Raw genomic sequence first — 15,338 nt, forward strand, 5'->3', positions numbered from 1 at the left:
GGGAGCCTGGCTTGAGCTATGAACACACCCACACTCAAATGACTGAGCGCTTGTAAATTCAAGGGGTTCTGATTTCTGTGGTGTATTTTGTTAGAAGGCTGAAGCACTTTTACAAAAAAAGGTTCTTTATAGTACCAATAAAATGTTCTTTGACCTTTTTGGTGCTTTATAGAACAGTTTTCTTTAAATGAGTCTATCTAAATATTCCTTGTACATCTAGTACAAGACTGATTGTAAGTTTCTTTAAATAACCATATGCAGCAGTTCTCCATCATACCACTGAACCATGAGAAGCACCAGTTGAAGATTCACATGGTTCTATGGGTTCTATAATCATTTCCTTTCCCAAAGAACCTATAAAGAACATTTACAAGTGTGTAGTATGTAATTAGATTTCTATAGAACCAAAACATTTAAACATATTAAATATTAGGCTATAAACTGAGCCAAATCTTAACCTCAAAAAATCACACTGAAAATCTAAGTATCCATACAGCTCTACTACTTGCCAATGCACATCCAAATGGAACAAATCAAGCCAAACATAACATGTTGAATAATATTACTTTTGCAAGCAAACCTGCTGAGCTGAGTGCAGCTGGTTATCAATGCTGAAGCTGCTTAAAAGGGAAACTCCACTGATTTTTTAAAAATTCGGTATAATTCAGTAAACAAAGTCATTCAGAGTGGTTTGATGTGAAATGGTTACTTTGTAGAGAAACTTATCGATTCAGGTTTCTTTACAGTGGTGGTGGAACTATCGGTCCCAATAACTATGACGCAAACAGAGCCATTTTATTTACTATCCAAAAGCACCACTAAACCTACATGTGTGTTCTGAGTTTTTATATGTCATTTTAATGATTGGGAAACAATGAAAAAAAAATAAGCTTTCTTTTGGGACTATTCAGCCTTATAACACCCTACATGTATCCCTCCACCATGAACGGAATTAAAATATATTTTAGGCCAAAACTTTATTACAAAACTACTGTAAAACGAAGTCTCACACATTAGCTGTGTATTTAATACCATTAACTTCCTGTGAGGGAGCTTTTAGAGGTGGACGTCTGGTTCCTATCACCGCCACTGTTAGCAATTCTTACTCGGTAAGGTTCTCTAGAACGAAGCATTTCACATCAAACCACTCTGAATCATTTTGTTGACATGCTAACCACTTAATTATACAGAATTTTTGAAAAATCGGTGGAGTTCCCCTCTATGTCAATTTTCCGTTCCACCTTAAATAGCGCAGCAGTTGCATTCATGCGCCTGGGCAGACTCCAGAATGTAAACTGCTGCGCCGTTTAAGGTGGAACGGGAAATTCGAGCTGTCAGTGCTTGATTTTTCATTGTCCACTAACCCAAATTAGCAATTAGCTTTGACTGACTTACTCAGGGCTCCTCCAGGACCGAGTCCAGGCTCCTTGCCTGCGGGCGGAGTCCCGCTTTGCCTCTCGAAATTGCCTGGGTTGGAGAAATAATCCCTCAGCCTGGGAAGCTCCCTTCCAGCTTCCAGAAGCTCCGTGTGCAGCTCCAGGGCTGTGAGGATGTACTGGTCCCGGAGAAGCTGAGCCGCGATGGCGTCCACGGACACCCGGGGCTCCGCGCCGCCGCCTCCCAGCCCTGCTGCACCGCCTATGCCTAAGGCCTGTACGCTGTCCGCGCTGGGGCTGATCCGGCTGTTGGGGAGCAGAAGCGTGCCTGGCTCCTGGTCCGCCTGCGGGGAAAAGGGGCCTGGGCTCCGGCCTGGTGGTGCTTCATCCCCAGGGCTGCGCTCGTCGCTCCTCTGCGGCTCCGCTTCCTCCTCCGAGTCGCTAACGTTAAATGGGTTCACGCTGCCCGACGCCATTGATATGATTTATTTCCGTTCCCTGACAGGAATTCAGTCTCCTTGCTTAATTTTTATTACAGGTTTCCAATCAATGGCAATCCAAAGGGCTGCTTGGTTATTCCGGGCCGAATGTCATTTCAGCAGCAGCTCAGCACTGGGCGTCTGTCTGCACCGGACGTGACCCAACCTGCGCTGCGTTCCCAATGATTCACTCGTACACTCCCTCCCTCCCTACGCCCTATCTAGAAAAATGTAGTTCCCTATGTAGGGAGCTATACTGTTTTTGTTTGTTATCAATAGGCAAGAAAAGTGGTCAGGTCGCCCCCTGCTGTTTGCGTCCAAAACATGCTCCGTCCCTCCGTCTTTTCTACTAATATCCTAATAGCTCTTATATAGAGGGCTTGCCCAGAGAAACAATACGTCTATTTCCTATGAAATGGCTGCATTTGTGTTCTAAAACAGCTAAATGTCAGCTCACCTCAAATAGCTCTTGTCGATTCGCTAAATAAGTCAAAAATAGCTGCTTACATTTGTATGCAAAATTGCAATATATATCATCTGTTTGCTACAATATGCATTCCATCATATGTCTTTGACAATTAGCTATAATAAACAGCTATACAGACAATTCATTAGAATCTATGCCCTATTCTCTACTTGCCCCTCCATCCACTACAAAGCACTACAAAGTGTGCATCAGGTGATCCCTTCAGTATTCTCTATTTAAGACCCTTTAAGGCTACTGTTCGATTTGGAACGACATCACAGAATGGGTGCTGCGAGCTTTCTCCCTCCAAAGAGCTCTTTATAGGCTGCATATATGCTATTTACATTCCTTTTTCTATAATTATAACACTGCATCTTTGATCAGGTGCACATATTTTCCGAAAAAAAAATGCATTTAGGAATAAAGTTAAACTATTTAATTAAAGAATGAAAGTTACTGCATAATTTTACATAAATACCTTGCAGGATCTAAAATCAGAAGATTTGAGTAAGAGGTTATTTTGGACTATTTTGATTGAGCGATGTTGATTAATGACTCTCAGCCGAGTGACTTGACTTGGTTTTTCAAAATAAAAGTCCTAAATCTGCAAACGTGAACGTGTGGTTACATTCATTTATTGAATGAAGTGCATAATTATTCTTATTTATCTAAATACTTTTCTCGGCTTCTTGACATCAAATAAAACGGTCGAAAAGCCACAATATGCACTGCCACTCCAACGCATCATAATTCTTTTATTTTGAAAGGCTGCTGAGACTCAACAAGCAAAGCTTACCACAGCGGTAGCGCAGATAAAGCTCTTTTCATTCGAATTTAGCTATGGGGCGTCTAGTTTAAAAAGGTTGGGATATGTCTTTGTAGCGAGTAGGACGTTTGTCTAAAATATGCTTGAACCTCTTCTTGTGGTCTTTTTAATTAAGGCGAAGTAAGTTAAGCTAAACTTGAGCGGTTCACTTTATTGATTTCAACAGGACGTTCCCTGCAGCTATGTTGCGTTCTGCGGTTGCCTGGATACCTTCGGCCGTCGAAGCTCGTGGAATTAGCTAGATAGCTAGAAAACTGACTGGCTGTGCGGCCTCGTAACCGTTAACGTTTATTCACAAACGACTTTTTTGCCTTGGCTGCGTCCAAAACCAGTTGTTACCACACTAAAAAGTATGTGAAAATATGACTCCACAATTAACGTTAGTAATAGAGTCATTAGTATAGTACTCATATAATAGTGTAGTGTGTGGTTCTGGACGCGGCCCCTCTCATCATCAGCCCCAAACAAACTATGTTTGGTTTAGTAGCTGCACGGCTGAGCCTGCTTAACAAGACGCGTTCGCAGGGATTTATCTACCTCACATCTTCGTTCATAATTGCTTTTTTGACTAGTTAGGTTAACGTGCTGATAAGTCAGTGGAAGCATGGACGGCGGCACCACTGTCAACTGTGTCGAGGACAAGGCAAAGATAGCAACGGACAAGGGCTACATGCCTTACATGGAAATGAAGGTGACTATGTAGCTAGCTAGCTGGTTATCGTTAGTTTTCTAAGAGGGTTTAATTCAGCTTGTGTTTAAATGCTGTTTTATTAAATTTTGATTACTAATGAGACTATGTAGTGAATACCTTGCTTTTGTTCATGTTTTATTTCCTTCCCCCTAGTCAAGCAAGAATTTTCACCCAGAGAAGGAAGACTCTGAGGCTCACAGTAAAACCACATCACGACCCAAGCAGAATAAAGGTGGGGTTAAGTCAGCACAGAAGCTATTCCTGTCAAACCACAGGTCAAGTACACATAACCTAACCTAAGTGTCAACCTCTAGAGACAGTAAACTGTATATTCATGGCCTACAAACAGTATAAATTCACTGATATATAGCATGTTTTTACCATTAAAGTAATTAGTAACAGTGGCAATTTCTGCTGTTTTGATATTCTTTACTGTGTTATACACAGATCAGCCATAACATTAAAATGATCACCTTGTTTCTACATTCATTGTTCATTTTATCAGCTCCACTTACCATATAGGTGCACTTTGTAGTTCTACAATTACAGACTGTAGCTTATTTGTATCTCTGAATACTTTTTTAGCCCCCTTTTGACCTGTTCTTCAATGGTCAGTGACATTGAGGTGTTTAAAAACTCCAGCAGCATTGCTGTGTCTGACCCACACATACTTCTGCAAAACAATAACATGTGACACTGACCACTCAAATAATACCTGCTCTGTAGGGGCCCTGACCATTGAAGAACAGGGTAAAAGGGGGCTAACAAAGTATGCAGAGGAACAGATGGACTACAGTCTGTAATTATAGAGCTTCAAAGTGCACCTATACAGTAGGTGGAACTGATAAAATGAACAATGAGTGTAGATACAAGGAGGTGATTTAATGTTATGGCTGCTTAGTGTATGTCTCTGATAATCAGAATAATAACTTCATACAGAATTGGAAACATTTTTACTATATTTGACAATTCAATAGCTAAACTGTCTCTTAAATGGTTAAATACGCATACAAATGCAATCAAAGACAGTCAGAGGCTGGGAGAGACCAGAGTTAGGCTGTACTCTACAACAGCACAGAAGAAAAAGTGTCTGATGATGTAGTATTATCTGCAAGGTGAAATAGTCATAAGACACAGAAACTAAACTCCAGTCCCTCTGTGACAATCTGATTATTACAGCACAACACTTTTTATTCTTGTGATTGCTGATCTGATATCTTGGCTTGTTTCTCACATAAGGCGATGCCTGTTTTGTCAGTGTACAGCGTGTGTGCCATAAAATAATTTCACATGAATCAGTATACCTACGCTCATACCACACCATGTGTGGTCTGATCAGATCACTTTTTAGGCCAGTAGGTCTAATATAACATGAATCTGAGTGCCAGAAAATTTTTGATATTAAATGGCCAAAGTTTATGAGGCAAATTGTATTAGACCAGGTTTTATGTATCTCAGCATCATATGGCTGTACACCTCAGTGCAAAAATGTATGATATGCATGTAAACCATATGGGTTTTGTCTTGTGCCTTGCTTTCAGAAGAAGGCTATGGCCTGAGTTTGCAGCTGGGAGAAGAGTATGAAAGGAAGAAACAAAAGCTGAAGGAAGAACTTCGTCTGGACTACAGGCGTTATGTAGCTGAGGTATATGGGGCTCAGAAAGATTAACATTGCATGCTGGCTGAAATCATAACTAGGCATCTTCATTCAGGAAGAATTTGGAATTCTTTTCTATTCCAGATATTCAAATAAAAAAGTACAGTCTGGTATATAAATGTATTATTTCTCATTTTTACCTGATTTCCCAAATATATAACCGTTTGAATGTCAAATATAGTACTTTAAAATATAATCAAATGTAGTAGTTTATAGTACTCTAATAAAGTAGTTTAAAGTAGTTTTTAATTTGTTTAGGCCTAACAAGAATGCAAGCACGTTATAACTTTTCTCATTGTAGCGCTGCCTATAAAAAGAATTCATAGTTTGTGATTGTGGTTTTAAGTGGCCCATATCTATATATTTCTAGATTAAAAATTACACAGGCTGTTTTGTTACTGAACCTTTAAGACTGATGTAAATGACCTCTTTTCTGATTGACTGCACTGTATTGTGCTGAAACACAACCTACAGCTTTAGATGTATTGGTTTTTGTGACCTCACAAAAACACTAAATTTAAAACGAGCTGCAGCCTCGTTTTCATATGTGGACTGTATAGACAGTGATTACATACTGCATCAGACTCATTTATTTAAAAAAAAATAGGAAAATTCGGGCCGTTAAAAGTGCATTAATATTCAGCATCAGGCAGGCAGGAAGAATTTTTTAGATAGAAACAGGAACTTGGCAGCCTCTTACTTGTAATGTGATTTGAATTTGAGCATATGAAAGTCACCTTCAGAAATGTTCTTCATTAGTGTTTATAACTGTAGAACATCTTGCATGTTCTAAATTCTTTTGCCCATAATGTTGAGCTTATATTGTCTTTACCTTGTAGAAAAGAGAATTTGGTGCTGGTGAGGCATTCCCTCAACCCCAAACACAGTCTGTTCTCATCAGAGAGAGAAGATCTGGCAAGGTGTGTGTGTGTGTAGTCAAGAACTGATGCCAACTTCTCATAGTAAAGAGCAGAACTACATAGCATAGAGTTTTTTAAGGGGAATTCTATGTATTTTTTCAAATGTCTGTTTTAGTCAGTCTTTGCGATGTAAGCAGTCATTCAGAGTGGCTTGATGAAAGGGTTTATTGTAGAAAAACTTACTAACTCAGATTTTTTTTTACAGTGGTGGTGATAGGAACCAGGGGTCAATGTCTATAACACAAGTATAGCCATTTTATTTACCTTCCAAAGCCACCAGTGAACCTATGTGTGCCTTCTGAGTTTTTACTGTAATGTTGATGATGGTAAAATAGTGGTGAATCTGAAAAATAAATCTGCATGTACCTCTCCTCCATGAATTGCTTTTAAAAAAACATTTCCCATCAAAGCCTTCTCAAAACCATCATAAAACAATGTCTCATACGTCAGGCAGCATATTTGTAACCCTTTCCATGTAATAACTTTTTGTGAGGGAGCTCTTAGAGGTATTGAACTCTTCAGATGTCTGGTTCCTATCACCACCATTGTAAACATTTTGACTTTCAGTTGCTCTGAATGACTTTGTTTACATCCCTTTTTAGTCTTTATCATGTCAGCTTTTGCAGTGCTGATTTTGAAGAAGTATGCAATATTCAAATGAGCCGCTAAGCATTCACTGAATGTTTTAAGCTGTGTTCAAGAAGACATTTTAGTGTCCCTCCAAAACGTATCTCTTGCCATTGATGTGCATGCAGTGTTATTGTGTGCTTTGAGCATACTGACCATTCGCAGCTGTTCTTTGGACTTTGGCAAAAATAATGCAGGCCAGTCTTTAGCCATGTCACCTTAAGGAAGGCATATTGCAATTGCAGGTATGTAGTAATATAGTCAAAATATCGTATTGTGTCCCTGTCGTGCAGCCCTAACTATTGAAATACTGGTTTTATGACCACCTCTAAATACAGCCTTTCCGTCGCTAGACTCATTTTTTTTATTTTTTTTAAAAATCACAATATTTATTCATATTCATTAGCAAAAACGTAGTGTTTTGCAATGCATCTTATTCCCCAATATCATTCAGCCATTTTTTACACATTTGCACATTGAATGACTGGCAGACTTTTGCCTAGGTCATAACCTGAGCTGTGTTGCACAGACTTGTTGACACTAAGAGATTAGGTGTCCAGTAGCAACAGTTTGAGTTGACATCCGTTACCAGACGTTTGTTACCTGATTGTACGCCACTATTGTTTGGTACTGATTCGGCAAGCTGGATTAATAACTCTGATTAGACGTTACATGAGTATTTCCCACCTTGTACATTTCTATGTACTATGTTGTTCTATGTTTATTTTTTCTTCATTTACTTTGTGATGTTGGATGCGATCATAAATGGAGGATCATATATCTTAAGTTATTATAGTACAAAGAGTAGCCATTTCACTGGTTTTCAAGTAAATGAAAGAAATGTTTTTGATCAGTTTATATTCTGATTTAGAATTTTTTTTTACAGGACAAGCTGCGAGATGACCGAATTGGAGAAAACGAGCTCTTTCTCCGAGGGCAAGAAGAAACACAGAAAATAAGGAAAACTGCAAAAACACCACAGGTGTGTGTGAAACCTTTTTCATGGTTCTTACAAAGGCGGTGACTAGTTAGTGCTGCTGGTCAACAAACAAACATAGACCCCGTCAGCAGTTGTTAAATCAAAGACTGCAACTGTGTTGTTTTTTGTTGCTTTTTTGTGATGGAGGGAGTTTTCCCAGTTATTATCCCATATTATTATTGTTGTTCCCACTTACTGTCTGTTGGACAGTGCTTCTTACCGGTGAGGGTGGAGGCTGATGCATGTTTCTCTGCAGTATGTCTAACCAGCCATCACATTTTTGAACTGCTTTTCACAAAACATCACAGGCCACTTGGAGGAGAGGGCTAACTGCTCAGTTCTTGTGAGATTGTTTACCTTTGTTGCAGTAACGGCCACTACTATTCTGGAAAAGCTTGACACTAGATGTTTGAACTTTGCTGTGAGGATTTGATAGCATTCAGCCACAAGAGCATTAGTGAGGTCAGGTGCTGATGATTGATGATTAGTTATGGATCACAGACTCCACTCCAGCTCACCCCAGAGGTTTTAGATGGAGCTCTATCACAGTTCCACTGCTTCACAGTCCAATACTTGGGGGCTTTATACCCCTCTAACCGACACTTGGCATTGGGCATGGTGACCTTAGGCTCATGCATGGTTGCACCTTAAAGAACCTGAATTTGCAGATTAAGACTGAACACTTTTTCTGCAGTGTAAATAAGTAGAAACTAAATACCACTGGAAACTACAGAGTATCAGCAACAAAAACAAAAATAGAACTGTGTAAATCCAGTACGTATATTAGAAGGAGTATTTGCAAGACGTTTACAAGTGACTAAATAGTACAAGTTTTCACATCTGTGCTTGAATTTTAGTAAATACTAGAACTTAACTACTAGGATAGATTGATGGGTATAGATAGATAGATAGACACGTGAAAATAAGTTAGCACATCCTCTACAGAGAACACACTTCTTCACATTAGAATGCCCAGTTGCTATTTATTAGCTGAATTTAACATATTGTTAAAACATAAATTGTGACTTGTGCAAAAGTTGTGGCACATTTTATATTTTCTATGTTTATGTTTTTCCAGTATGTTCTGATCAGGAAAAAAAAACTGAAATTATGCACTAAAATTGGCAGAAAATGGCATAGCTGAGTACAGAATGTTACCTTATTTTCACTTAGAAAATCAACAAGACATGAATTTTTGCATGTAACGGTAGGTGGGTAGGTAGGTAGGGAGGTAGGTAGGTGGGCGGGTAGGACTTTTTGTATATGACAGAACTTGAAGTAGTCGTTAGTGAAGTTTGTAAAACATAAGTACATACGCATGCATCATTCCAGATGACATAAAGAGCAGAATAACACCATGTTAAAATATAGAGGTACTAGGAACACTGCAGACTGCTATTAACCAAGTTGCATGCGTTAAGCAGCTTGGTAGCGTTCAGTCTGACTGAGGTCAATACCTTCCTAGCCGTAGGGTGACTCATAATAGAGCCTAATGGCTGTGGGTAGGACCGACCTCAAATAGCACTGTTTGGCACATCACAGTTGTATCATTCTGTTGCTGAAACACTTCCTGTTTAGCCAAAAGGGCTAGAGGATTAGCATCATTGTGCAAGATAGCCAGTGCCCTTTGTTCTGTCACAGCCTCTAACTAGGACCGAACCTTTTAAGTAGGTAATTGATCTCCTTACAATCTGTTACACTTTGTGTCATATATGGTAATCTCTATGTCTCTCTTTGGGTCAAGGCTCCAGGCAGAGATCTTTTTGGCTCCACAGCTACCAGACATACACTACTTTCTCCAGAATTACGAGGGCAAAAGAGCAGCCCGAGCCCAGAGAGGCTGCTGTTCTCCAGGAGGGACGTTGGCACAGTAACAGAGCCGGCAGTCAGGGCTGCACCGAGGCCACCACGGAAACACTGGGAGGAGACGGTGGAGCGCTGGGACAGAAGGCCCAGGCGCCGTTACAGCACTGAGGAAGAGCTGGACTCTGAGGAGGAGCAGGAGGAGCTTGAGCTTCTGCAGAAGAGCAAACCCAGAAACCGCCAGGAGCCTGCACAGCCAGGCAGGAGAGAGAGGAGGCTTCACCACACAGCAAACAGGTGCCTCAGAAAACTTCTATATGGCTGTCACTGTAGCTTGTGTTAGAATTGGGTAGTCTAATGATTATTCTGATGATTAATTGAGTATTCAGTTTAATTAATTGAGTATTTTCAACCTTTCAGAGATTCTGAAATATTGTTTTGAAAGAAGATAAACAGGGCAAGACTTTGTTAAATAAATATAAAAATATACAAAAAGTAAATAAGCAAAAAAATACTTATAAATAAGTGTGCCAATCATAGTCTGTTTCTTACAGTAATTGCAGTAGTAAATTAAGTAGATTAAGCTACATATACAGCCTGTTTTGAATTAATTTGTTTTGTGAGGTCATGAAAAACTACTAATTTACATAGTTCACCCATTCAACTTACTGCTCTACTGATTGTTGTTGGTTGTAAGGACTGTTTCAGCCTGGACTGCTTTTTTGAAAGAGACACAATACAGGGCTGTGAGTCAGAACAGAGATCATTTAAATATGTCAGTTTTACAAAGTAACAAAGTCAGCTTGAGTATTTCTATGGGGTAAAGAGAGGTTGGAAAAAGGTCATGTAAAAGTAAATTGCAGCTGTTATCAGTATGTAAAACTGCAAAAACACCATAAGAAAAGTAGAAGAAGAATTTAGAAAGACTATGAATATGAGCCTTTTAAAATATGCTTTAACATCAAATTGCCAACTAGCTTGATTTTTATTTCTTTCTAGTATCTAGTATTTGGGTTTAAATCTACAATCATGGTGGACCTGTTTTTTTTTCTTAGAAAATACCATATTGCATATATACATTAACAATTGCAATTTGCTTTGTAATATATCACAAGCACATTGATGAACTCTTATTGTGATGTGGTTAAAGATAAGCCTGCATTATATCACTCAAATGTAAATAATTTGTTAGTAGGATCGTGTGAATGCATTGATTTATCCCAACACCAAAAACACATCTGTATTTGGTCAGGATGCTCATAGCACACAATAAAACATTCAGTGATTGATTAGAGGCTCATTTGCATATTGTAGAGTTTAGCAATATCAGTTTTTTGAAGGCTAATATCGCAGTAACAATTAACAAACAATACATTGTGCAGCCCAAATTTCTGTGTTGGGTTTGTGTTTGTTAACGGAACCGTAAAAACAATGTTTTTATGTAATAATTATTTGAGTTGCTCTACATCAGAGTTCATACAACAACCAATCAGTTTCTCTGCACTTAAGCCTATTGCTTTCCCACTTAACAGAGTTGCCCAGGAGAGGAGAGAAGTGGAGGTACCTACAGTTAATGAAGAGGAATATCAAGAGGAGAACAACCGAACCCCACTGGCAACATTTAAAACCAAGTACTAATCTCCAGCAATTAGAATAATTGGATTTTTGTTGCTTAGGTTTTAAGTGAAAATGAAACAAGAGTGCATTAATTAGCTGAAGAGGCAGTTTTTCTGTTCCTGCAGAGGGCTGCACTGTACAGATAAATCCTCCTTTATTGATTTGTATCTGCCTGTGATCGGAGAAGTGCTGGGAAGTGGGATCATGTTGGTATTCACTGTTAACGTTGGTCTTTTTAGTTACATTTTAGTTTTTCTATTAACCTGAATCATGGTATCTGTTAGCTAAAGGGGTATGTACACCTCTGTGTGCTGGACTGGGTAAGATATATTGGGCAGCCCGTCAGCGGGATTACATTGATCCATGGAGAAATGGGCGGCTCTGCAGATCAGGCCGTTCTGAAGTGGCTCTCAGGCAGTGAATCGCTTTGATCTACTGGGTGTGTGATGTAGTGGGATGTCGTAGTCTTGCCTAGGCTTCATTGATCTAAGGTGTTAGACAGTTTGAAGTGTGCAAGACTGACCTGTGGTTCACCTCTCTTTGTGTCTACTAGCGTACCAGCACAGGCCCGAGCCACTAGCAAGAAGAACATGGCTGATTTTGCCACAGGACTTATGATTGGTAAGGCTAATAGCTTCAGAGCCAATTATACATGTTCCAGAGAAATGTCCATTGGACCAGCTGAAACGCCTTGCTGTTATTTAATTTGTGGATTTTATAAGCTGTAAGTTTGATTACTCATGTTGAAATGGCTTTTTCCACTGCATTACCCATCCTGAAGGGGTTTTTTTCTGTCACCCTTAAGGTGCTGCTGAGGAAGAGGAGGCCACTCAGAGGAGAAAGGCACGTTACCGACAGGAGCTACTGGAGCAAATGGCGGAACAGCGGAAGAATAAGAGGAAGTGAGTGCATTTTAACTGATTGGACTCTTGAAAGGGAACATCTGAGATGTTCTGACTTGAACATTTCTCATTCTTTTTTTTTTTCCCTTTTTTTTTCAGCGCATGTAAACCTTTAATATAGCTTTTGTTTTTCTACAGCAGTCTGCATTTTTTAACTTCCAGTCAAAAATGGCCATTAAGTACAAGTTGTTCATTTTTCAGGAGATATTTCTGAGGAGATTAGATAAGATTCATTACCCTGATTTATAAATTATAAACTAGTTGCTTAGTAATAGTTTCATTCAAAGTCATTGTGAAATGTTAAACTACCTACAAATGAGATAAAATAGACAGGAAAGATACATTTTTGTCAATATTTATATGTGACTTGTATCTTAAAGGGAAAAGGAGCTTGAGTTAAGAGTTGCAGCTACAGGAGCCATCGACCCAGAGAAACAGGTAAAGACAGAAAATCGACAGGTGACCGACCTTGAAGTATTTCTTTCTAAGACTTTTGGTATTTCTGTCATACTTGTGGCAGGCTGCCATGTCTAAGACATTTGTTGAAACATTCTATAGAGCAATTTTTTATACAAAGACTCTAAACCACTCTAAGCGTCATGCTCTAACTACTAACCTCAATTAGCACCGTAGTAATAGATGTCTTCCAGTGTCTTCTAGAAGTTTGGAATCACTGTTCAATATTTTCTTTAGTATAAATCAAGATAGATGTATGAAATAAATGTACTATACAAGGCCTGTGTGATTCCATAACTTTCAGGTGATTGGTTCAAAGTTAGGAAAGGCAGGGGGAAAAGGAAACTTTTAGATCTTTCCAGAATGACAAACAGAGCTGTAGATATTTCTAAAATGACTGAGAAAGCTGTAGAACTTTTAAGAATGAAACGAATATTAATTATACCTTATAAAAATAATAATGCCTATTAATGCCAGAATGCCTCACATTTTAAATGTGGTAATCTAGTCTTGAGACAGATAATATAAAAAAAAATGATATTATAGGATGATAGATATACAGTATGGACCTTGCAATATATAATAATTAAATCTCATGTATAATATAACAACGCAAATCTTTTTGTGTCTAGTTTGAGTGAAACCACATTCTAAAAGTTATTGTGTGTAAAATAACACCAATTATATATAGAATGAGTCATTCAGACCTCTGAATGGAGTTCTAAAGATGAGATAAATGCTGAACGTTAAATCTGTTATCATTATATGATCCATTTGTTTTATTTCCTGTACCTGGACTTCAACAATACGATAGGAGGTCTGTAAAAATGTGTTTGTGGCCAAGTGCTCATAATGTTACAGTATGTCTGATCTTAAGGTCCTGCATTACCCAGTTGGTAAAAAGATGTTTGTGCATATCTGATTCTAGACTTTGATTACAATAAATTTTCTGAGAAACAGAAAAAATGTGAATAAACAGTTTTAGTAGTTGAAAGTGAACATTTATGTGTGGCATCTAATGATTGACTTGTGCTGTTGTATTTTTAGCCCAACAAGATGCAGGTAAATGTGTGGACTTTTATACAGTAGAGGGCAGGCTTGCTTTGCTCTTTTGGTGTAGGACTGTTTTCTGTTTTCTGTTTTGCAACATACACATGCAGTTATATCGTTTTGCTTAAGTTGTCAATTTATAGAGATAATACAAGCTGGTTATCCATTTTTTGCATTACCCATCTTCATTTGCCATTTATTTTCAGAATTTGTAATACAACATGCCTTTTATTTCAGTATGTGACAGACTGCTTGACTGGTCTCCCCCAGCCTGACAGGATCAAACAGTTTGGTGCTGTGAGACGGGAGTATGAAGGCAGGAGGCGGGACGTGCCCTACAGGCCAGGACTGGGGCTGGACACGCTAGGGGCAGACTCGGATAGGAAAACCCAAGAGGAGAAGTCTCTGCAGGGGTTAGAAGAAAAAAAAGAGCCTCCTGAGAGGCCCCGTGTGGCCTTCCAGTCTCCAATCCTGGAGTACAGTGCAGCTTTGGGGCACTTGGCTAATGCAGCAGGTCCAGGTTTTGGGGCTGAGGCTGGGGCCTGGCAGGGTGTTGGAGGGATTACCCCCTTTAGTGAAGACTTTCAGAAAGGCCTCTCAGGAACTCTTGGAGAAATGGTTAGCCCCAGGTATGCTTCATAATTCATATTTACAAATGCTGGGGTTTATGCCTTTTGCATTGTTGTTAGTTATGCACTGATCCTATACACTAAATCGGTATTGGCACCTTTATCACATTTTTCTGTCACATTTTTAAACTGTTTGTTGTCTTAGCCAGGGACAACTCAGGGCACTAGGGGCACCCCTCCGATAGCCGAATCTGAAGGGGTGGCAGTTATAAATTAGTAAAAAAAAAACAAACAAAAAACAGAGTATTGATTATGTCTTGATGTAAACAGTTCTGTTATTGGCACTGAAGAAACTGGAATTTACAGAAATGTCACAGTTTAGTCACTCTGTCTCTCTCCACTTCTCTCTCATTGTTTACTCAAAAACAACTGAGGTGTTTACTTATAGGCAAGTTGCTAATTGTAGAGAGATTGAAACAATCTAAGTGTTGATTCTGTTTTGTTTTGTTTTTCTTCTTTTGTAAAATAATAATGAACACAGTAGCAGTGAGATACAGTATGGATAAGAGTAGTAGGATCAAAAAATCTAATGATGCTCATATCTACATCGCACAAATCTGGTCATTCTTTTTCCTCCGTGTCCCACTTGAAGGTTTTTATCTGAAATGCTGATGACATCTTACACAGACTGATTAATTATAGTTAACTGTTTTTGTATTTTGATTTTAGAGTTACAGGAGTTCCTCCTCCACTAGCACCTGCACTCTCAGAGGTATACTCCACTCCATATGATGATGCCTACTATTACTATGGAGCCAGGAATCCCCTAGATCCTAATTTAAACTACTGTAAGTGTTTTTCGTACAGCATTGTGCTCAAGGGAGCATTTTTGTTAGATATTTATAATTTAACTTGAGTTG

General features: G+C 38.9%; 2 protein-coding genes across 10 annotated transcripts in view; one reads left to right on the forward strand and one right to left on the reverse strand.

Moving 5' to 3' along the window:
* Window positions 1–2,006, reverse strand: part of relch (RAB11 binding and LisH domain, coiled-coil and HEAT repeat containing) — a 70,998-nt gene extending 68,992 nt beyond the window's left edge. For 4 of the 5 annotated variants that reach the window (XM_036558203.1, XM_036558199.1, XM_036558200.1 and 1 more), the window contains exon 1: window positions 1,396–2,006. In XM_036558203.1, coding sequence (XP_036414096.1) covers window positions 1,396–1,852 — 457 coding nt within the window. In that variant the 5' untranslated portion in view covers window positions 1,853–2,006. The remainder of the gene's footprint in view (window positions 1–1,395) is intronic. The other variant, XM_036558201.1, reaches the window with a different exon arrangement.
* Window positions 2,007–3,085: 1,079 nt separating this feature from the next.
* LOC118798947 (centrosome and spindle pole-associated protein 1) overlaps window positions 3,086–15,338 on the forward strand; it is a 32,536-nt gene continuing 20,283 nt past the window's right edge. For 2 of the 5 annotated variants that reach the window (XM_036558579.1, XM_036558584.1), the window contains exons 1-12: window positions 3,086–3,838; window positions 3,992–4,070; window positions 5,380–5,483; window positions 6,335–6,415; window positions 7,929–8,024; window positions 9,766–10,121; window positions 11,357–11,455; window positions 11,995–12,062; window positions 12,247–12,343; window positions 12,724–12,781; window positions 14,087–14,478; window positions 15,148–15,266. In XM_036558579.1, the coding sequence (XP_036414472.1) occupies window positions 3,752–3,838; window positions 3,992–4,070; window positions 5,380–5,483; window positions 6,335–6,415; window positions 7,929–8,024; window positions 9,766–10,121; window positions 11,357–11,455; window positions 11,995–12,062; window positions 12,247–12,343; window positions 12,724–12,781; window positions 14,087–14,478; window positions 15,148–15,266 (1,636 nt within the window). In that variant the 5' untranslated portion in view covers window positions 3,086–3,751. The remainder of the gene's footprint in view (window positions 3,839–3,991; window positions 4,071–5,379; window positions 5,484–6,334; window positions 6,416–7,928; window positions 8,025–9,765; window positions 10,122–11,356; window positions 11,456–11,994; window positions 12,063–12,246; window positions 12,344–12,723; window positions 12,782–14,086; window positions 14,479–15,147; window positions 15,267–15,338) is intronic. The other 3 variants (XM_036558582.1, XM_036558581.1, XM_036558583.1) reach the window with 3 other exon arrangements.

The sequence above is a fragment of the Colossoma macropomum genome, unplaced genomic scaffold (assembly GCF_904425465.1).
Source record: "Colossoma macropomum unplaced genomic scaffold, Colossoma_macropomum, whole genome shotgun sequence".
NCBI lineage: Eukaryota > Metazoa > Chordata > Actinopteri > Characiformes > Serrasalmidae > Colossoma > Colossoma macropomum.